This window comes from Anolis sagrei, chromosome 6, assembly GCF_037176765.1.
Source record: "Anolis sagrei isolate rAnoSag1 chromosome 6, rAnoSag1.mat, whole genome shotgun sequence".
Classification (NCBI taxonomy): domain Eukaryota; kingdom Metazoa; phylum Chordata; class Lepidosauria; order Squamata; family Dactyloidae; genus Anolis; species Anolis sagrei.
Genome location: NC_090026.1, coordinates 52,327,151 through 52,343,725, shown reverse-complemented (window position 1 = coordinate 52,343,725; position 16,575 = coordinate 52,327,151). Strand labels below are relative to the sequence as shown.

The 16,575-nt window shown below is 41.2% G+C and overlaps 2 protein-coding genes across 3 annotated transcripts in view; one reads left to right on the top strand and one right to left on the bottom strand.

Moving 5' to 3' along the window:
• The window catches only part of REEP1 (receptor accessory protein 1), a 97,659-nt gene extending 96,081 nt beyond the window's left edge, over positions 1-1,578 (top strand). For both annotated transcript variants that reach the window (XM_060781329.2, XM_060781330.2), the window contains one exon: positions 106-1,578. In XM_060781329.2, the coding sequence (XP_060637312.1) occupies positions 106-116 (11 nt within the window). In that variant the 3' untranslated portion in view covers positions 117-1,578. The remainder of the gene's footprint in view (positions 1-105) is intronic.
• A 9,752-nt stretch (positions 1,579-11,330) lies between these two features.
• Positions 11,331-16,408, bottom strand: MRPL35 (mitochondrial ribosomal protein L35). The gene is made up of 4 exons (XM_060781328.2): positions 16,295-16,408; positions 13,090-13,264; positions 12,124-12,268; positions 11,331-11,679 (listed from the first exon to the last, which is right to left on the bottom strand). The coding sequence occupies exons 1-4, from the start codon at positions 16,326-16,328 to the stop codon at positions 11,491-11,493; spliced, it is 543 nt and encodes a 180-aa protein (XP_060637311.2). The 5' UTR covers positions 16,329-16,408; the 3' UTR covers positions 11,331-11,490.
• Between the last annotated feature and the right edge of the window lie 167 nt (positions 16,409-16,575).

The following is a 16,575-nucleotide window of genomic DNA, read 5'->3' as shown; positions in this document are numbered from 1 at the left end:
AGTTGGAAGACTTTACTTGATAACTATCTACAAAATCATTAATTCCTCAGTGCTGGCTAAAGAAACGAAAAGTCCAATCAGTACAATGTGTTTTGTTTCCAACAGGCACCGCCTAGGAGCCTTAGACCTCGTTTCAGGAAAAAAAGTACCTCATCGTCTACCACTGAAACCATGTAAGTGTGATGAGCCATTAGCACCGAGATCTACAGAATGTCTCTCTTCTGCCTTAAAAGATCTACTTCGTTAATAATGTAGAAAAAAAACCCAGTGGTGAGATGGATGTGCTTGTGACATTGCAGCATTGTAAACATGGCCTGTCATGCTTTCTTTTTCATATGCTGTTTGTTCTATGACCATCTGTGTACATTGCAACCTGGTAGGCAAAAGCAATGCTTCTTGCTACCCCTTCGGATTTATTTGCAAAATAGCAATTTTTTTCAGCTCTAATGCTGAGGCTGTATATTTGTAATTACTTGTTACATCACTTTATTTTAATTCTATGAATGCGATTGAAGAAAAGAATTGTTCATTTAATCTTAATATCTGGAATAATATTTATTTGGGATTTCCAAGTGTATAAAGTAGACTTGCAGGGGCCACAGGTTTTCTACCCAAACTGTATCCATCTTATTTGTATAGCAAGACTGTGAATGATGTGAGAAAGCATTATTTTGAGCTTTGAAGACTTAATAGCAAATCTGAGCTACATCACAATTTCTTCTCTATATTTCATTTACTGTAGATCTGTTACAGTGCATGTTTGTGTCACAAAATCATTTGGACAGTGCCCCTAAGTATACAGGATTCAAACAATATTGTAAAAAAGTGTCATGTGTATAAAATGAAAAAAAAATCAAGAATTGTTATAAAACTTGATGATTTGAATGGGAAGTTGTACAACCTTTCCAAGGCATGTTTGTAATAATAACAAAAGCTAGGAGGTAGGTCAGAATCACATTAACAATATTGGTTTAGATGCGAGTCAACTTTGTCTGGGTTCTTCTAATATTTTCCCAGAGTGTATGTACACATTTCATTTTCCAAAGGATAGTAAGTAGATCACAATAGCTCATCTCCTTTGTGTGTAATTCACAGATTTTGTTTGTAGTATAGATTCCGGTATAAATCATAGTTGTCTTAGGTTGGACAGTGCATTTGTAATATAGAGAAGTACAAATTGAGGAAAATGTACTAGGACTTGTATATTTGTGCTTCAGATTGATGTCTCTTTTAAGTGTAAAGCATGTGAAACCTAGAAGTTAAAACTGTAGACATCTGTTTTTACTCTTGGATCTATCTTGTTAAGTAGAAAACATTTAACGTTGTAGAACATTAAAGATCTCGTCATTGAGAACAGATGGGTAGATAAAAAAGAATACTACCAACCTACTTCACATATAGGCAGTGACTTAAGATGGCTCTCAGGCTCCAAAATATAAAAAGGCTTTTTAAAACTGCGCTCTTGGATTTAAAGATCCACATGTTAGTCTTTGCCCCAGTGCTTTCTAAATGTTACGAGGGGTATTTTTTAAGTAAGGTCCGTTTTGTTGTAGACACTAGTAGTTCACGCGTACCGCAACGAGCACATACGTCATGTACCGGCATGCCTTGGGAACAACTGTGCTCAGTTTCCGCTCTCTAGCTAACCTGTACGGTTCTGTTCTGTGCTTTAAAAATGTTTAAGACTATCAACTCACCCGCCCCATGTGAGGTTCGCTCAGTGATACGGTTTTTGTCAGCAAGGAACCTGCCTGCTGCAGAAATTCATAGACAGATTTGTTAAGTGTATGGTGATACTGTTATGAGTGAAAACAAACTGCGTAAGTGGGTACGACAATTCAAAGATGGCTGTGACAACATCTATGATGAGGACCACTCCGGTTGCTCTTCTTTGATTACAGACGATTTGATTTGCTCGCACACTCAAATCTTTGGTTTTTGTGGTCCTCTGTTAGGAGTTTCGGGACCCAACGGGAGCACAGTTTCCTAAACTTTAGGTGTTCAGAAACAATGTTGTAAAGCACTGATCTCAACACGTCAAAAAATTCGTTTGAGAGACCTGTTATTGTGAAGTGCCTGTTCTCACGAATCCTCGCTTCAACTGAAGCCACCAAATTATCTATAATCAAAGAAGGGCGACAAGAGCGTTCCTCATCATGGACGTTGTCACGGCCATCTTTGAATTGTCGTACCCACTTACGCACTTTGCTTTCACTCATAACAGTATCACCTGTCGATGAATTTCTGCAGCAGGCAGGTTCCTTGCTGACAAAAACTGTATCACATGCGGAGGGTGAGTTGATAGTCTTAAACATTTTTAAAGCACAGAACAGAACCGTACAGGTTAGCTACAGAGCGGAAACTGAGCACAGTTGTTCCCGAGGCATGCCGGTACACGGCGCACATGCTCGTTGCGGTATGCGCGCAAACTACTAGTGTCTACAACAAAACGGACCTTACTTAAAAAATACCCCTCGTATTTTGAAGCAGCCTAATGTTTTTGAAAAGCCTTAAAACCCCAACATTGCATAAGTATGCGATCAGTAACCATGTGTAAGCATGGTTAGTGCTGTGTATTAGAATAACAGAACAAATGCTTCCCATAGATAAAACACATTTAAGATCTACTGCCATTTCAATCAATATCCGAAGAATTTGGATGGCAGCTAGAAAAGATTTATTCAGATCAGATGTCTTTAAAATAATTGAATTATTTATTAAATAAACGTGTAGCCCATATATGTTCTATATACCTTACTCTTCAGCATACTATTCAAAATTTCCACATTAGCAGAAGTTACGTTATCTTGCAAGCAGATCAGTGGTTTGCCACCATGCTATTATATGTGATGAAATCAAATTAAAAGCTGAAAAAATGTATTCAGCTATGCCAAAAAGATACATTTGTAAATTTATCCACATACTGCTACGTTAGCACTCATTTGAGTTAAAGCTAAGCAATGTCCATTTGACGTGCTGTTTTATTCAAAATATGACTGTTCTGGACTTCTTTTTGTTAAGTGCTGAAGTGAAACTATTGAACTGCCTTATCTTTCAAATCAATTCACTGTTAAAGAAAAAAAAAGAGTTGTTTCTGGCAAATGTACAAACTTATCAGCCAAACTGTAGATGTGTGTATAGTTTATCAAAAAGCATAAACGCAAAATAGGCATATAGTTAACTTTAATGCATTTTTAATTTATATTACAAAGGAAGCAGGTTGTTTAAGGAAAGCTGGCTATGGCAACTGCCACTAGTTTTCATATTTTTCCAATAAACCACATTAGCATTGACCAATTGGAATGCCTATGGCACATATTTGCTGCAAAATGACTGGAGCTTCTTTCAGGAGAAGATTCCCTTATCTAGTGCAGGGGTCCACAAACGTTTTAAACAGAGGGCCAGGTCATAGTCCCTCAAACTGTTGGAGGGCCGGATTATAATTGGGGGGAAATGAATGAATTCCTATGCACAGTGCACGTATCTTATTTGTAGTGCAAAAAACACTTTAGAACAATACAATAATTAATATGTAGAACAATTTTAACAAATATAAACTTATTAGTATTTCATTGGGAAGTGTGGGCCTGCTTTTCGCTGATGAGATAGGGTTGTTGTTGTTGTGTGCTTTCAAGTCATTTCAGACTTAGGTTGACCCTGAGCGAGGGCCGGGTAAATGACCTTGGAGGGCCGTATTCGGCCCCTGGGCCGTAGTTTGAGGACTCCTATTCTAGTGACTTATTTTTAGTGGACAAGTTTGTAAGCACTACATATATTGTTTGAGACTGATATTCCCTGCTGTTTTGCTTCAATTCCGTAATCTTCTCACCTTGGACCAACAGTTAGGAGTCAGATGTTCATCCAAGAACAGCCAACTGCAACTTCCACACTACTCAACACTTGTGATGCTTGTTGCATTGCAGATGGGGAAACAGCAGCATGTAACTCAAAGAATATAGGTCTTGTGTTCTTTAGTGCACTGCTTCTTAAACTGTGGGTTCCAATCCCATTTGCTCAATGTTGGGGTCCCAAAATTTTTTGTGGACATAATCTTGTGACCGTTTACAGAAATCTGTTGTGCAGTGTTTACAGTGGACTGCAGAAGATGCTTCAGCTGTCTACTGTAAACCTATCAACCTGTTTAGCAAGCCTTGCAAATGCTGATCTGTTAACCAGTAAATGTTTGGGTTTCATAGCTACTTTATATACCTATTAGCCAGGGGCGGCTCAACCCATTACGCAAAGTAAGCATTTGCAGTATAGTTGATTTTGCCCAGGAGCGCTCTTCAGGCGCTCTTGGGGGAAAATAGACCTTGACATATGCGAGTTGTAGTTACTGGAATATATAGTTCACTTATAATCAAAGAGCATTCTGAACTCCACCAATGATGGAATTGAGCCAAATATGGCACACAGAACTCCCATGACGAACAGAAAATATATATCAATGATTGGTTGGGGAAGGGGGCACCAAAATACTGTTTGCTTACTGTTGAAAATTACCTAGGGTCGCCTCTGTATATAGCCAGGGTCACATAAAAATGCCTTGAGCCAAAAAGGGTCACAAATTGAACTTTTAGAAGCCCTGCTCTAGCGCACCACACTTCCCCTGCAACTAAAACTCTAGCACAATAAATTGAAACACGAGTTTTAAATGTTTACAAAATTATAACACTTCTAACCATCAATGCAGATCTTCTATTATTTTAGAAGTGAATTGACTTCATAGCCTTCACTCACATAGCAAAACTGATTTCACTTCCATAGTTTAGGTTGGTTTTTTTTGTCATCAGGAGCAACTTCAGAAACTGTAAGTTGCCCAGGGGATGCCTGGATGTTTTGATGTTTTTACCATCCTTGTGGGAGGCTTCTCTCATGTCCCCGCATGAGGAGCTGGAGCTTACAGAGAGAGCTCATCCGCCCTTTCCCTAGACTTGTACCTGCAACCTGTCGGTTTTCAGTCCTGGTGTTTAACCCAGTGCACCACCGGGGGCTCCATAGTTTAGGTCAGGGGTCCTCAAACCTTTTAAATAGAGGGCCAGGTCACAGTCCCTCAAACTGTAGGAGGGCCAGATTATAATTTGAAAAAAGCATGAATGAATTCCTATGCACACTGCACATATCTTATTTGTAGTGCAAAAAAAACACTTAAAAACAATACAATAATCAAAATGAAGAACAATTTTGACAAATATAAACTTATTAGTATTTCAATGGGAAGTGTGGACTTGCTTTTGGCTGATGAGATCCAATTGTTATTCTTGTTGTGTGCTTTCAAGTAGTTTCAGATTTAAGTTGACCCTGAGCGAGGGCCGGGTAAATGACCTTGGAGAGCCATATCTGGCCTTAGTTTGAGGACCCCTGGTTTAGGTGAAGGGGCCACTGTTAGTTGGACACAGACTATGAAATCCTTGTGATGTACGATTATAAGGATCAGCCAAAACACCGTTGGAAAATCCTCTGTTAGATATTCTGCAGAATTACAGCCAGAGTTGAAAACACTGGGCTACAAGGACAAATAGTTTGAGCTGGTATTAAGAATGCTTGCTAGATAATAAGGATTACTTAATATTAAAAGAAAAAAAACCTATTAAAATGGAGTTAAAATTTTTATTAAATGTCTAAGAAGAAATTATGATATAAAATAAATAATCATGGTATCTTCAAAATTAAGACAGGAAGAAATGCCACATGGAACACTGGGATTCTCTCTGGCCAGTTGCAAACAGCCTGCTACCTTCAAGCTGTGCTCTGCAAGATAAATGTGTTCAGTAGTTGATAATTGTACTTGTGCCTAAATGCTTGTTAATTAGTCTCGCTTGGTTTTTTTTGTCAGTATGTTTTGCACCGAGCACACTCTTTGAAATTGTTGATAACACTGTATTTTGCAAAGTTACACAAATGGCCAATGTCTGAGGTCGGTATCTGTGCACTTAAAAATGGTTTCTTTCCAGTGATTTATAGCAGAGATGTTAGACTAGAACACTTGAGAATGCGTTGCAAGGCTCAAGACGACAACAGTATTCCAAAGGTCGATGTTTTGTTATATTGCTTGAAATACATCATGACAATAAAGTCTTAAACTTTTCTTTAAAAAAACAAGAGTGACCATTGTGTTCTTTATAAGCCAAATGATCCTAATTTCTTTTAATACTAAACTTTAAAAAAAGTTACTTATTCCTGATGGAATCTCATCAGTCCTCTTTGAATACATTGGTTCGCAGCTTGGGTGTGACCCTGGACTCATCGCTGAGCCTGGAACCCCAGGTTTCGGCGGTGACCAGGGGAGCATTTGCACAGCTAAAGCTTGTGCGCCAGCTGCGCCCGTACCTTGGGAAGTCTGACTTGGCCACGGTAGTCCACGCTCTGGTTACATCCCGTTTAGACTATTGCAACGCTCTCTATGTGGGGTTGCCTTTGAAGACAGCTCGGAAGCTCCAACTAGTCCAACGCTCGGCAGCCATGATTTTAACAGGAGCGGAGCGCAGGGAGCATACAACCCCCCTGTTGCGCCAACTCCACTGGCTACCGATCTGCTACCGGGCTGAATTCAAAGTGCTGGCGTTGGCCTTTAAAGCCCTAAACGGTTCTGGCCCAAGCTACCTATCTGACCGCATCTCTGCCTATGAACCCACCAGGACTTTGAGATCTTCCGGGGAGACCCTGCTCTCGATCCCGCCTGCTTCTCAAGCTCGGCTGGCGGGGACGAGAGATAGGGCCTTCTCGGTGGTGGCTCCTCGGCTGTGGAACGCCCTTCCTACGGACATTAGACTAGCACCATCTCTAATGGTATTCCGCAAAAAGGTGAAGACCTGGATGTTTGTGCAGGCGTTTGAGTAATTTAGTGCATTCTGGTAATGGAATATAGGAATGGAACAATGGACGACGAACCTGGACTACGCTTGGATGATGAGAAGATTGGGTACGGTTGTTTTTCGTAATAATTGTGCATTGTAATTGCTTATTGGTAATTTATGGATAATGTGTTAAGTCAATTGTTATATGTTGTATGGAACCACTGCTGTTTCTACTGTTTTTACTGTTTGTGAACCGCCGTGAGTCGCCTTCGGGCTTGAGATACAGCGGTATATAAGCAAAGTAAATAAATAAATAAATAAATATTTGCTTGTAGTGGCTGAATTGACAGAGCTGGAATGGTTCAAATTGCTCCGTCAGTCATAAAGCTCAGTAGGCAACTTGGAATCCTACCCGTCTACTTCAGTGTGGGTGCATTGGACATGAATCATGTATGTGATCCTGAACACCTCATATTAAGATTAAATATATGAGTAAAGTATTATTATTATTATTATTATTATTATTATTATCTTTATTTGTACCCCGCTAGCATCTCCCGAAGGACTCGATGCGGCTTACAAAGGCCAAGGCCTCAAAACACAACGTAACAATACAACACCTAAAGCAAATTAAAAACAATTAAAGCAATATTAAACAACAAGCAATAAGCAATACATCAATACACTATAAAACTGGGCCGGGCCAGAGTAATGGGTACAGGATTAAAAGTGCTGATGTGACAGGTGATATGTAAGGATTATAGGATAAGTGCAGTGTGCGGTGTGCAGCAATCTTAGTTCTAATAAAGTGCTTCTGGGACTTGTTATTGGAGATTCCTATTCTGGAAAGGCACATCGGAACAGCCAGGTCTTCAAGTTCTTTCTAAAGACTGCCAATGTAGGGGCCTGTCTAAGATCTTTTGGGAGGGTGTTCCAGAGTCGGGGGGCCACCACAGAAAAGGCCCTGTCTCGCGTCCCCACCAAACGCGCCTGCAACGCTGACGGGATCACGAGCAGGGCGTCTCCGGATGGACGAAGTGAGCGCGTGGGTTCGTAAACGGAGATACGGTCACGCAGGTAGGATGGTCCCAAACCGTTTAGGGCTTTGTAGGTAAGCACCTGCACCTTAAATTGGGCTCGGAAAATAAATGGCAGCCGGTGGAGCTCCTTGAACAGGAGGGTTGACCTCTCTCTGTAAAGAGCCCCAGTTAACATCCTGGCTGCTGCCCGTTGGACCAGTTGGAATTTCCAAGCCGTTTTCAAGGGCAGCCCCACGTAGAGCGCATTACAGTAGTCCAATCTAGAGGTGACCAAGGCATGGACCACCCCGGCCAGATCAGCCATCCCCTAGCCATCCCCTGCCACACGTTGCTGTGGCCCAGTCTGTGTATATGTTTTTTTTTGTGTGTGTATATATATGTGTGTGTACATATTTGTGTATATGAGCATATGTGTGGTTTTGCAATTGTGTTATAACGTATTTTTTTGCTTTTTAAGTCTCTTCTGTTGTGTTTTTCAGTGTTTTTATGAGTGATGGTCACTTGTTGGCCTGATAGGTGTATTGTGTCCAAATTTGGTGTCAATTCATCCAGTGGTTTTTGAGTTATGTTAATCCCACAAACGAACATTACATTTTTATTTATATAGATAACCATCTTGATGAAAAGGGAAATGAAAGAAACCAACAACTAAATTAATCCAAAGTACACTAGATTCATTTCCCATGAGGAAACATTAAAAAATTGGTGATGCTTCACTTAGAAAAAAAGAAATCAAGCAAGTAGTATTATGATAAAATCTAAAACAATAGTATCATGTCAAAGTAGATTTTTTCCCTCTTAACAGCACAACATGAGAACTGAATAATGGAAGACACAGGTAATGTAAGAGAAAATAGCAAAAGGGGATTAAAACAGAGGTGAAAATTACCAATGGTTATTGGTCATGTTTATTTATTATTTATTTACTTTATTTGTATACCGCTGTTCTCAGCCCTTAGGTGACTCACGGCGGTTCATGTTGGCTATCTATTTGAATAATAAATCTATTTGAATAATAAAATCATAGACCACAAGAGCCATTCAGTTCAACCTCCTGCCATGCAGCAAAGGCACAATCAAAGCATCTCCAACAAATGGCCATCCACCTTTTGCTTCAAAGCCTCCAGGGAAGGACACTCCACCACATCCCAAGCAGCATATTCCTCTGTCAAACAGCTCTTACCCTCAGGAAGTTATTCCAAATGTTTAAGTGGACACCCCCCCCCCCCCCCCCCGTAATTTGAATCCATTACTCCGTGTCCTCGTCTTTGGAACAGCAGAAAGCATGCTTGCTTCCTCCTCAATGTGACACCCTTTCAAATATTAAAATATGGCTATCATTACTTCCAGTATGAGAGGTGATGCCTCTGTATACAATATTATGGAGAACATAAGTGGAAGGCTCTTGTTACCCTTGTTTAGTTTGTGGATGTGCCACAGGCATCACTCTATGATCAGAATGCTATACTAAATAGAAATGGCTTGTTCCTATATGACAGTGGTTCTCAACCTGGGGTCCCCAGATGTTTTTGGCCTTCAACTCCCAGAAATCCTAACAGCTGGCAAACTGGCTGGGATTTCTGGGAGTTGTAGGCCAAAAACATCTGGGGACCCCAGGTTGAGAACCACTGCTATATGACATATCAATCAATCAATGATTTATTACAGTCTTTGACCTACTTGGGAACTGCGATTCCCTTCCTTGGGCACCTGTGCCCCATTTTATACTGTGCTGGTCAAAGACCGTAATAAATCATTTATTGATTGATTGACATATGTAGTTATGAGAGCTTCTTATATAAGAAGAACTTATGCTGATATGATTATCTAAGCAACTAAAATCTCTTGAATGGTAACTATTTCTGGTATATCAACTAAAAGCGAATACCAAACATAAAGTAAGCAAAAGTCTGGAAATGAAACAACCATCAAAATGATTGCCCCAGGCACAAAAAAGTGAAGACCTGGCTGTTTGAGCAGGCGTTCCAATAATTAGTGCAATGATTGGTTAATGAACACTGGAATGGAACAATGGATGACGAATCTGGAACATGTTTTTGATGACGAGACAGTGAATGGGTTTATTAATTGTGTAATGTGTTAGGTTGTTAACTGTTTCTCTACTGTAGCACTGAATTTTTGCTGTTCGTATTTGTTGTGAACCGCTGTGAGTCGCCTTCGGGCTGAGAACAGCGGTATATAAGTAAGGTAAATAAATAAATAAATAAATAAATAAATAAAAGATTGCCCCAGGCACTGCCAGGCCATCAAATGCTAATCATGGTGGTCAGTTGAAACATTCACACCTAGCTCTAACAGACAAGAGTTCTTTGTCCCACCTTGGTCATTCCACCGATACATAAACCCATTTTCCTAGTTCCAAAAGACCTCACTACCTGTGAGGATGCTTGCTATAGATGCAGGCAAAACGTCAAGAGAGAATGTCTCTAGAACATGGCCATATAGCTCGAAAAAACCTACAACAACTCCAAATGAAATGTTTTAGAATATCTATGATTGAACTCACAGTATGCATCTTGCTATGTCAAAGAAATATTCACAGTAAGTATTAAGAGTACAAATAAGCTATGACTCTTTGAAGGCTTCGTCCACTGTCTTTGATAAGGCCATCCACATACTTGATGCATGCAATTCTTTTCAGTAGCAGAAAATACAGAAAGTAATTCACTGTTCTGAGCAATACTGTATATATTTCCGGTCATAAGCTCCAACTAATCCAACGCTCGGCAGCCATGATTTTAACAGGAGCGGAGCGCAGGGAGCATACAACCCCCCTGTTGCGCCAACTCCACTGGCTACAGATCTGCTACCGGGCTGAATTCAAGGTGCTGGCGTTGGCCTTTAAAGCCCTAAACGGTTCCGGCCCAAGCTACCTATCTGACCGCATCTCTGCCTATGAACCCACCAGGAGTTTGAGATCTTCCGGGGAGACCCTGCTCTCGATCCCGCCTGCTTCTCAAGCTCAGCTGGCGGGGACGAGAGATAGGGCCTTCTCGGTGGTGGCTCCTCGGCTGTGGAACGCCCTTCCTACGGACATTAGACTAGCACCATCTCTAATGGTATTCCGCAAAAAGGTGAAGACCTGGATGTTTGTGCAGGCGTTTGAGTAATTTAGTGCAATCTGGTAATGGAACATAGGAATGGAACAATGGACGACGAACCTGGACTACGCTTGGATGATGAGAAGATTGGGTACGGTTGTTTTTTGTAATAATTGTGCAGTGTAATTGCTTATTGGTAATTTATGGATAATGTGTTAAGTCAATTGTTACATGTTGTATGGAACCACTGCTGTTTCTACTGTTTTTACTGTTTGTGAACCGCTGTGAGTCGCCTTCGGGCTTGAGATACAGCGGTATATAAGCAAAGTAAATAAATAAATAAATAAATAAGGCTGTGACCAAATATTTTTCATACAATTTCTACAGCCGTCAAGGCTTGTTCATCAAATGGATTAATCAGTGCCAAAATCTTTAATCAAATGTTTATTTTTTTATTTTTCAGCATAGGTTTAATAAGATCTTTGTATTTGTTTATTATACATGTATGGAAATATTATCAATATGAACCATTAATTTCGTAACTGGCATACAGACTGTCTGGGTTGCTATAGGAGATGTGAATTCGGCAATTCACCAGGGAATATTTGTACGGTCGTGGTATTTCTGATAGGGATCATTGGCATACCAGTTTCTTCTCCTCCAGAAGGACGTGGTCATTTTGTCAAGGAGCTTAGACTGTGTTTTGTTGCAGAACACATGTTCCCTCAAGCGCTTTATTCGCTTAGCACTTTTTTTCCACAATCTTTTCTTGTAACCAGCCTGCCAAAAAACAAATCAATTTCAGTAATAAAACATATATAGCTAACCATTTAATAAGTAGGCCCCCCTCCCTGCTATCCTTCTGGTGGCAGACTAAAACCTTTTTATTCAAGTCAGGGACTGCTGTGTGGTTTTTAGTTTTAATTAGGTTTTGATAGATTTGAACTGAATTTTTAACACCAATGATATTTAATTCTGTTTTAATGTTTGTATATTTTTAGATTTAAAACTGTATTGTAATGCTTTTAATGTAAGCTGCTTTGAGTCTCCTTATAAAGAGAAAAAGCGGGGTATAATAAGCATAATAATAGGTAAGCAACCATATAAAAAGCTATCTTTGCCCTCAATGTCTGTCATTTTGTAATTGTTCCAAGTTTGACACTCTCCCAACCACATATTAGACAGTTTATACAATCCAGTATTAGTTAAAAAAACTGTTCTTACCTTTCTCCTTAGCCAAAGGCCACTATGCAATCGGAGAAATCTATGAACAACAGCTTTTACTGTTTTCCGTTTTCCTTTCCGCAAGCTAAATTGGATGACAGTCCTTGTTTGCTGATGAAATATACTTGGAAGCAGAGGTGTTACACTGAAAGTTATGACAAAGCAAAAAGACAAGAAATTCGAGAGCTAGTTCTACAATGTAAGAATGTGCTGTTAGTAACATTCAAAAAAGGATTTTTTTAAATAAAGGCAGCAACTATAACCAGTAACACAAGAGATCACTACAACTGCAAAATAGAAATGTAACATGTAAATTTTAATTTTAGGTAATTGAAATAAATTACCTAACTGCATAAAACTCTTCGTTACATTATAAAATTTTCAACTGAGCATAACTACACTACTTTTTAAATCATGTGGAGAAGTCTTGATGGCAAATCAGAGTTCTACTGGCTTAGATTAATTATTTAGACCCCTTTGATAAAATCAATCCTACATGCAGTTCTTGAGGATGCTTGCCATAGATGCAGGCGAAACGTCAGGAGAAATGCCTCTAGAACATGGCCATATAGCCCGAAAAACCCCACAAGAACTGCGTGATTCCAGCCATGAAAGCCTTCGACAATACATCAATCCTACATGATTTTCAAGTTCAGATCCTTCCAAAAAGTTATCTTTTGCCACTGTCATTCACAACACACAATCACCTTCTTAAGATAATTTTCACAAAACACTAATTTTCTAACCCTAATTTTCACTTATATTCAATGTTGATTTTTCCATTAACCCCAATTCCTAACTTTGTATATGGAATTATGTAAACAAACTTTCCTACACACAGGAAACCACTCCTTCTGTGATAGGTTAGGAACTAGAGTGCAGTCATTTCATCTCCAGAAGGCACAACCTGGATCCAAACCATTTTGCACATCAGAAAAATGTCAAACATTTAATAGGTATGCTTACCTATTTACTATGGAGACTGGATGCCCAAAGGAAGTACTGCCAAAAGACAGAAGAGGTCTTGTGAAAGTGACTGTTGACCCCTGCCCATGAAATAAAGACAGTCGGGAAATGGAGCTGATACTGCAAGTACCATGATAGGCAGAAGGGGCTAAAGAAGAGAAGGATCGTAAAATACCTAAGGAAAAGAAAACACAGTAAGATACAACAAAGGCACCAAAGGCAGATACAGCTTCTCCTTGTGTGGCCTTGTTAGGAAACATTGGATTTGTTTGATTAGAGTGTCAGAATGTATTACAATTTTGGTTTTACTGGAACTAGCAATCATCCTGGGACTTGCTCCTCAATTACCTTCACTCATCTTCATTCAGTAGATCAATATAAGCAATCACTATCCTGCGTAGCCTTAGGCCGCTTCTACAAAGCTGTATAAAATCCAGATTACCTGTTTTGAACTGGATTATATGGCAATGTACATTCAGATAATCCAGTTCAAAGCACATAATGTAGATTATCTGCCTTGAAATTCTGGATTATATGGTAGTGTAGAAAGGCCCTTACATTTGAATCCAGGGCCCTTCCACACAGCTCTATATCCCAGAATATCAAGGCAGAAAATCCCACATTATCTGCTTTGAACTGGGTTATCTGAGCCCTACACCACTGGAGAAATTACACTGCTTAGCCGGTATTCCCCACCTGACATCCACTGGGAAGTAGCAGCCAATAGTGAAAGGACCAAGGCAGAGACATCTCCAACTCATCCCCTGTTTGGGTATCAGCCAGCACGTCAACGACTTAAATCAAGAAATAGTTTTCTAAGATCTACAGAGACACTCGCTGGAACACCTCAGCAAGCAAGAGTCCAAAAGTGACAGGCTCAAACCCAGAACCTCAATCCGTGGGTGATACCAGATGAGAGACTCCCCCCTGGGCACACAGAGGACTGGGCAACTTGGAAGGCGCTGAACAGACTGCGCTCTGGCACCACGAGATGCAGAGCCAACCTTCAGAAATGGGGCCACAAAGTGGAATCCTCGACATGCGAGTGCGGAGAAGAACAAACCACTGACCACCTGCTGCAATGCAACCTGAGCCCTTCCACATGCACAATGGAGGACCTTCTTGCAGCAACACCAGAAGCACTCCAAGTGGCCAGATACTGGTCAAAGGACATTTAATCAACTACCAAACTCACAAATTTTGTATTTTGTCTGTTTGTTTGCTTTGTTCTGTTAGAAATGTAATATAATCAACTGGTTGCACTGACACGATAAATAAATAATCTCCCCAAGGGACTCTGTGTGGCTTACATGAGGCCAAGCCTGCAGTGCATCAATAAACAAAAGCAATAACAAAAACAATCAATACAATACAATTAATATAAATCACATAAACAAATTAAACAATAAACAGTAAACAGTAACACACAAGCATTTAAAAACCTATGGCCGGGCCAAATGTAATAGTTAAAATTTTGAAAAATAATGCTGGGCATGAACAAAATAATGCTGGGTATGAAAAATAATGCTGAAATGTTTAGCCTGAAGAAGAGAAGGCTGAGAGGAGACATGACAGCCATGTATAAATACGTGAGAGGAAGCCACAGGGAGGAGGGAGCAAGCTTGTTTTCTGCTTCCTTGGAGACTAGGACACGGAACAATGGCTTCAAACTACAAGAAAGGAGATTCCATCTGAACATGAGGAAGAACTTCCTGACTGTGAGAGCCGTTCAGAAGTGGAACTCTCTGCCCCAGAGTGTGGTGTTTAAAAGCTTCTTTGGAAGCTGTTTAAAAGCTTCTTTGGAAGCTTTTAAACAGAGGCTGGATGGCCATCTGTCAGGTGTGCTTTGAATGCAATATTCCTGCTTCTCGGCAGGGGGTTGGACTGGATGGCCCATGAAGTCTCTTCCAAGTCTTTGATTCTATGATTCTAAGGTAGGATATAACTGGTGTAGAGTTTTCAAAGAGAGCTGAGGGAACGCAGTCAATCCTAAATCAGTGGCGAAGTGCATTTTGAGGGCATATTGGTGAGAGTTTTCCTTATTCTGGGAAGGCACACTGGAACAACCACGTTTTCAGGCTCCTCTTAGAGCCGTAGCAAATTAGGATTTTGCGAGAGCAAAGTAAGCCAGCACCAGCGATGCTCCGCCTCTTTCTCCGCCTATTTCCCTTTGCTAGGGCAGCGTTGCGAGCAAACTACAGGAAGCTTGTGCTCGGGCTTGCTTCGAAGCCCTGCCTTTTTTCCCCCGAGGCTGCTCTCTCTCTTGCTAGCGTGCCTGTTTTCCATTGCAGAGGGCAGGGATGCGAGCGTACGCTCACAGTTGAATTCTGCCAACTGCGAGAGTACACTCGCATCGCTTCTCTAGCAAGGGAAAACAGGCACACTAGCAAGAGAGAGAGCAGCCTGGGGGGGGGGGGGGGAGCGAGCTCTTCGGAGCGAGCTCGAGCACAAGCTCGCTCTCGCTTCCAGTAGTTTGCTACGGCTCTTAAAGACTGCTAGAGTTGGGGCATGGCTGATATCCTTGGGAAGTGAGTTCCAGAGGCGGGGGGCCATCACCGAGAAGGCCCTCCATAACAGTTCTGCCTTATTCCCTCTCAGGAATCTTCCACACAGCCATATAACACAGATAATCAAGGCAGAAAATCCCCTATATCCCAGGATATGATCCCAGTTTTTCTGTTTATACCGGATTATTTATCAGTGGGGACATATGATCCAGTTTAAGGCAGAAAACCTGGTATCAGATCCTGGGATATAGGGCCTGTCTGGAAGATCCTGGATTATTTGATCGCCTCCCACACAGCCATATAATTCAGAACATCAGTGGCGCAGTGGGTTAAACCCCTGTGCGGGCAGGACTGAAGACCCGACAGGTCGCAGGTTTGAATCCGGGGAGAGGCGGATGAGCTCCCTCTATCAGCTCCAGCTCCTCATGCGGGAACATGAGAGAAGCCTCCCACAAGGATGATAAAAACATCAAAGTCATCCGGGCGTCCCTTGGGCAACGTCCTTGCAGACGGCCAATTATCTCACACCAGAAGTGACTTGCAGTTTCTCAAGTCACTCCTGACACGACAGAAAAAAAAAGAACATCAAGGCATAAAATCCCACAATATCTGTTTTGAACCGGGTTTTCTGAGTCCAAACTGCTATATATCCCAGTTCAAAGCAGATAATGTGGTACTTTGGGCCGTCGGTCTCTGACCTGAGAACCTCCGCAACGCTCCGACGGCCGCCATCTTCCTTTTTCAGTTCTTCCCGCCCACCTTTTCTTTTCGCTACGGCAGCCGGCGAGGGTCAAAATGCAGCCAAAAACGGAAGAGGGTGCAAATAGATTACTCTTTCCCGTTTCCTCGTTCTAGGTTTCCTTGTGCGGATTGGCAGCCTCGATTTGCTGTCGTAGGCACAGCGGATTATTTGCATACGCACCTTCTTTCTTTCCTGATTGGTGGACACAAGCTCCGCCTCTCGGGGCGGGGGCAGCGG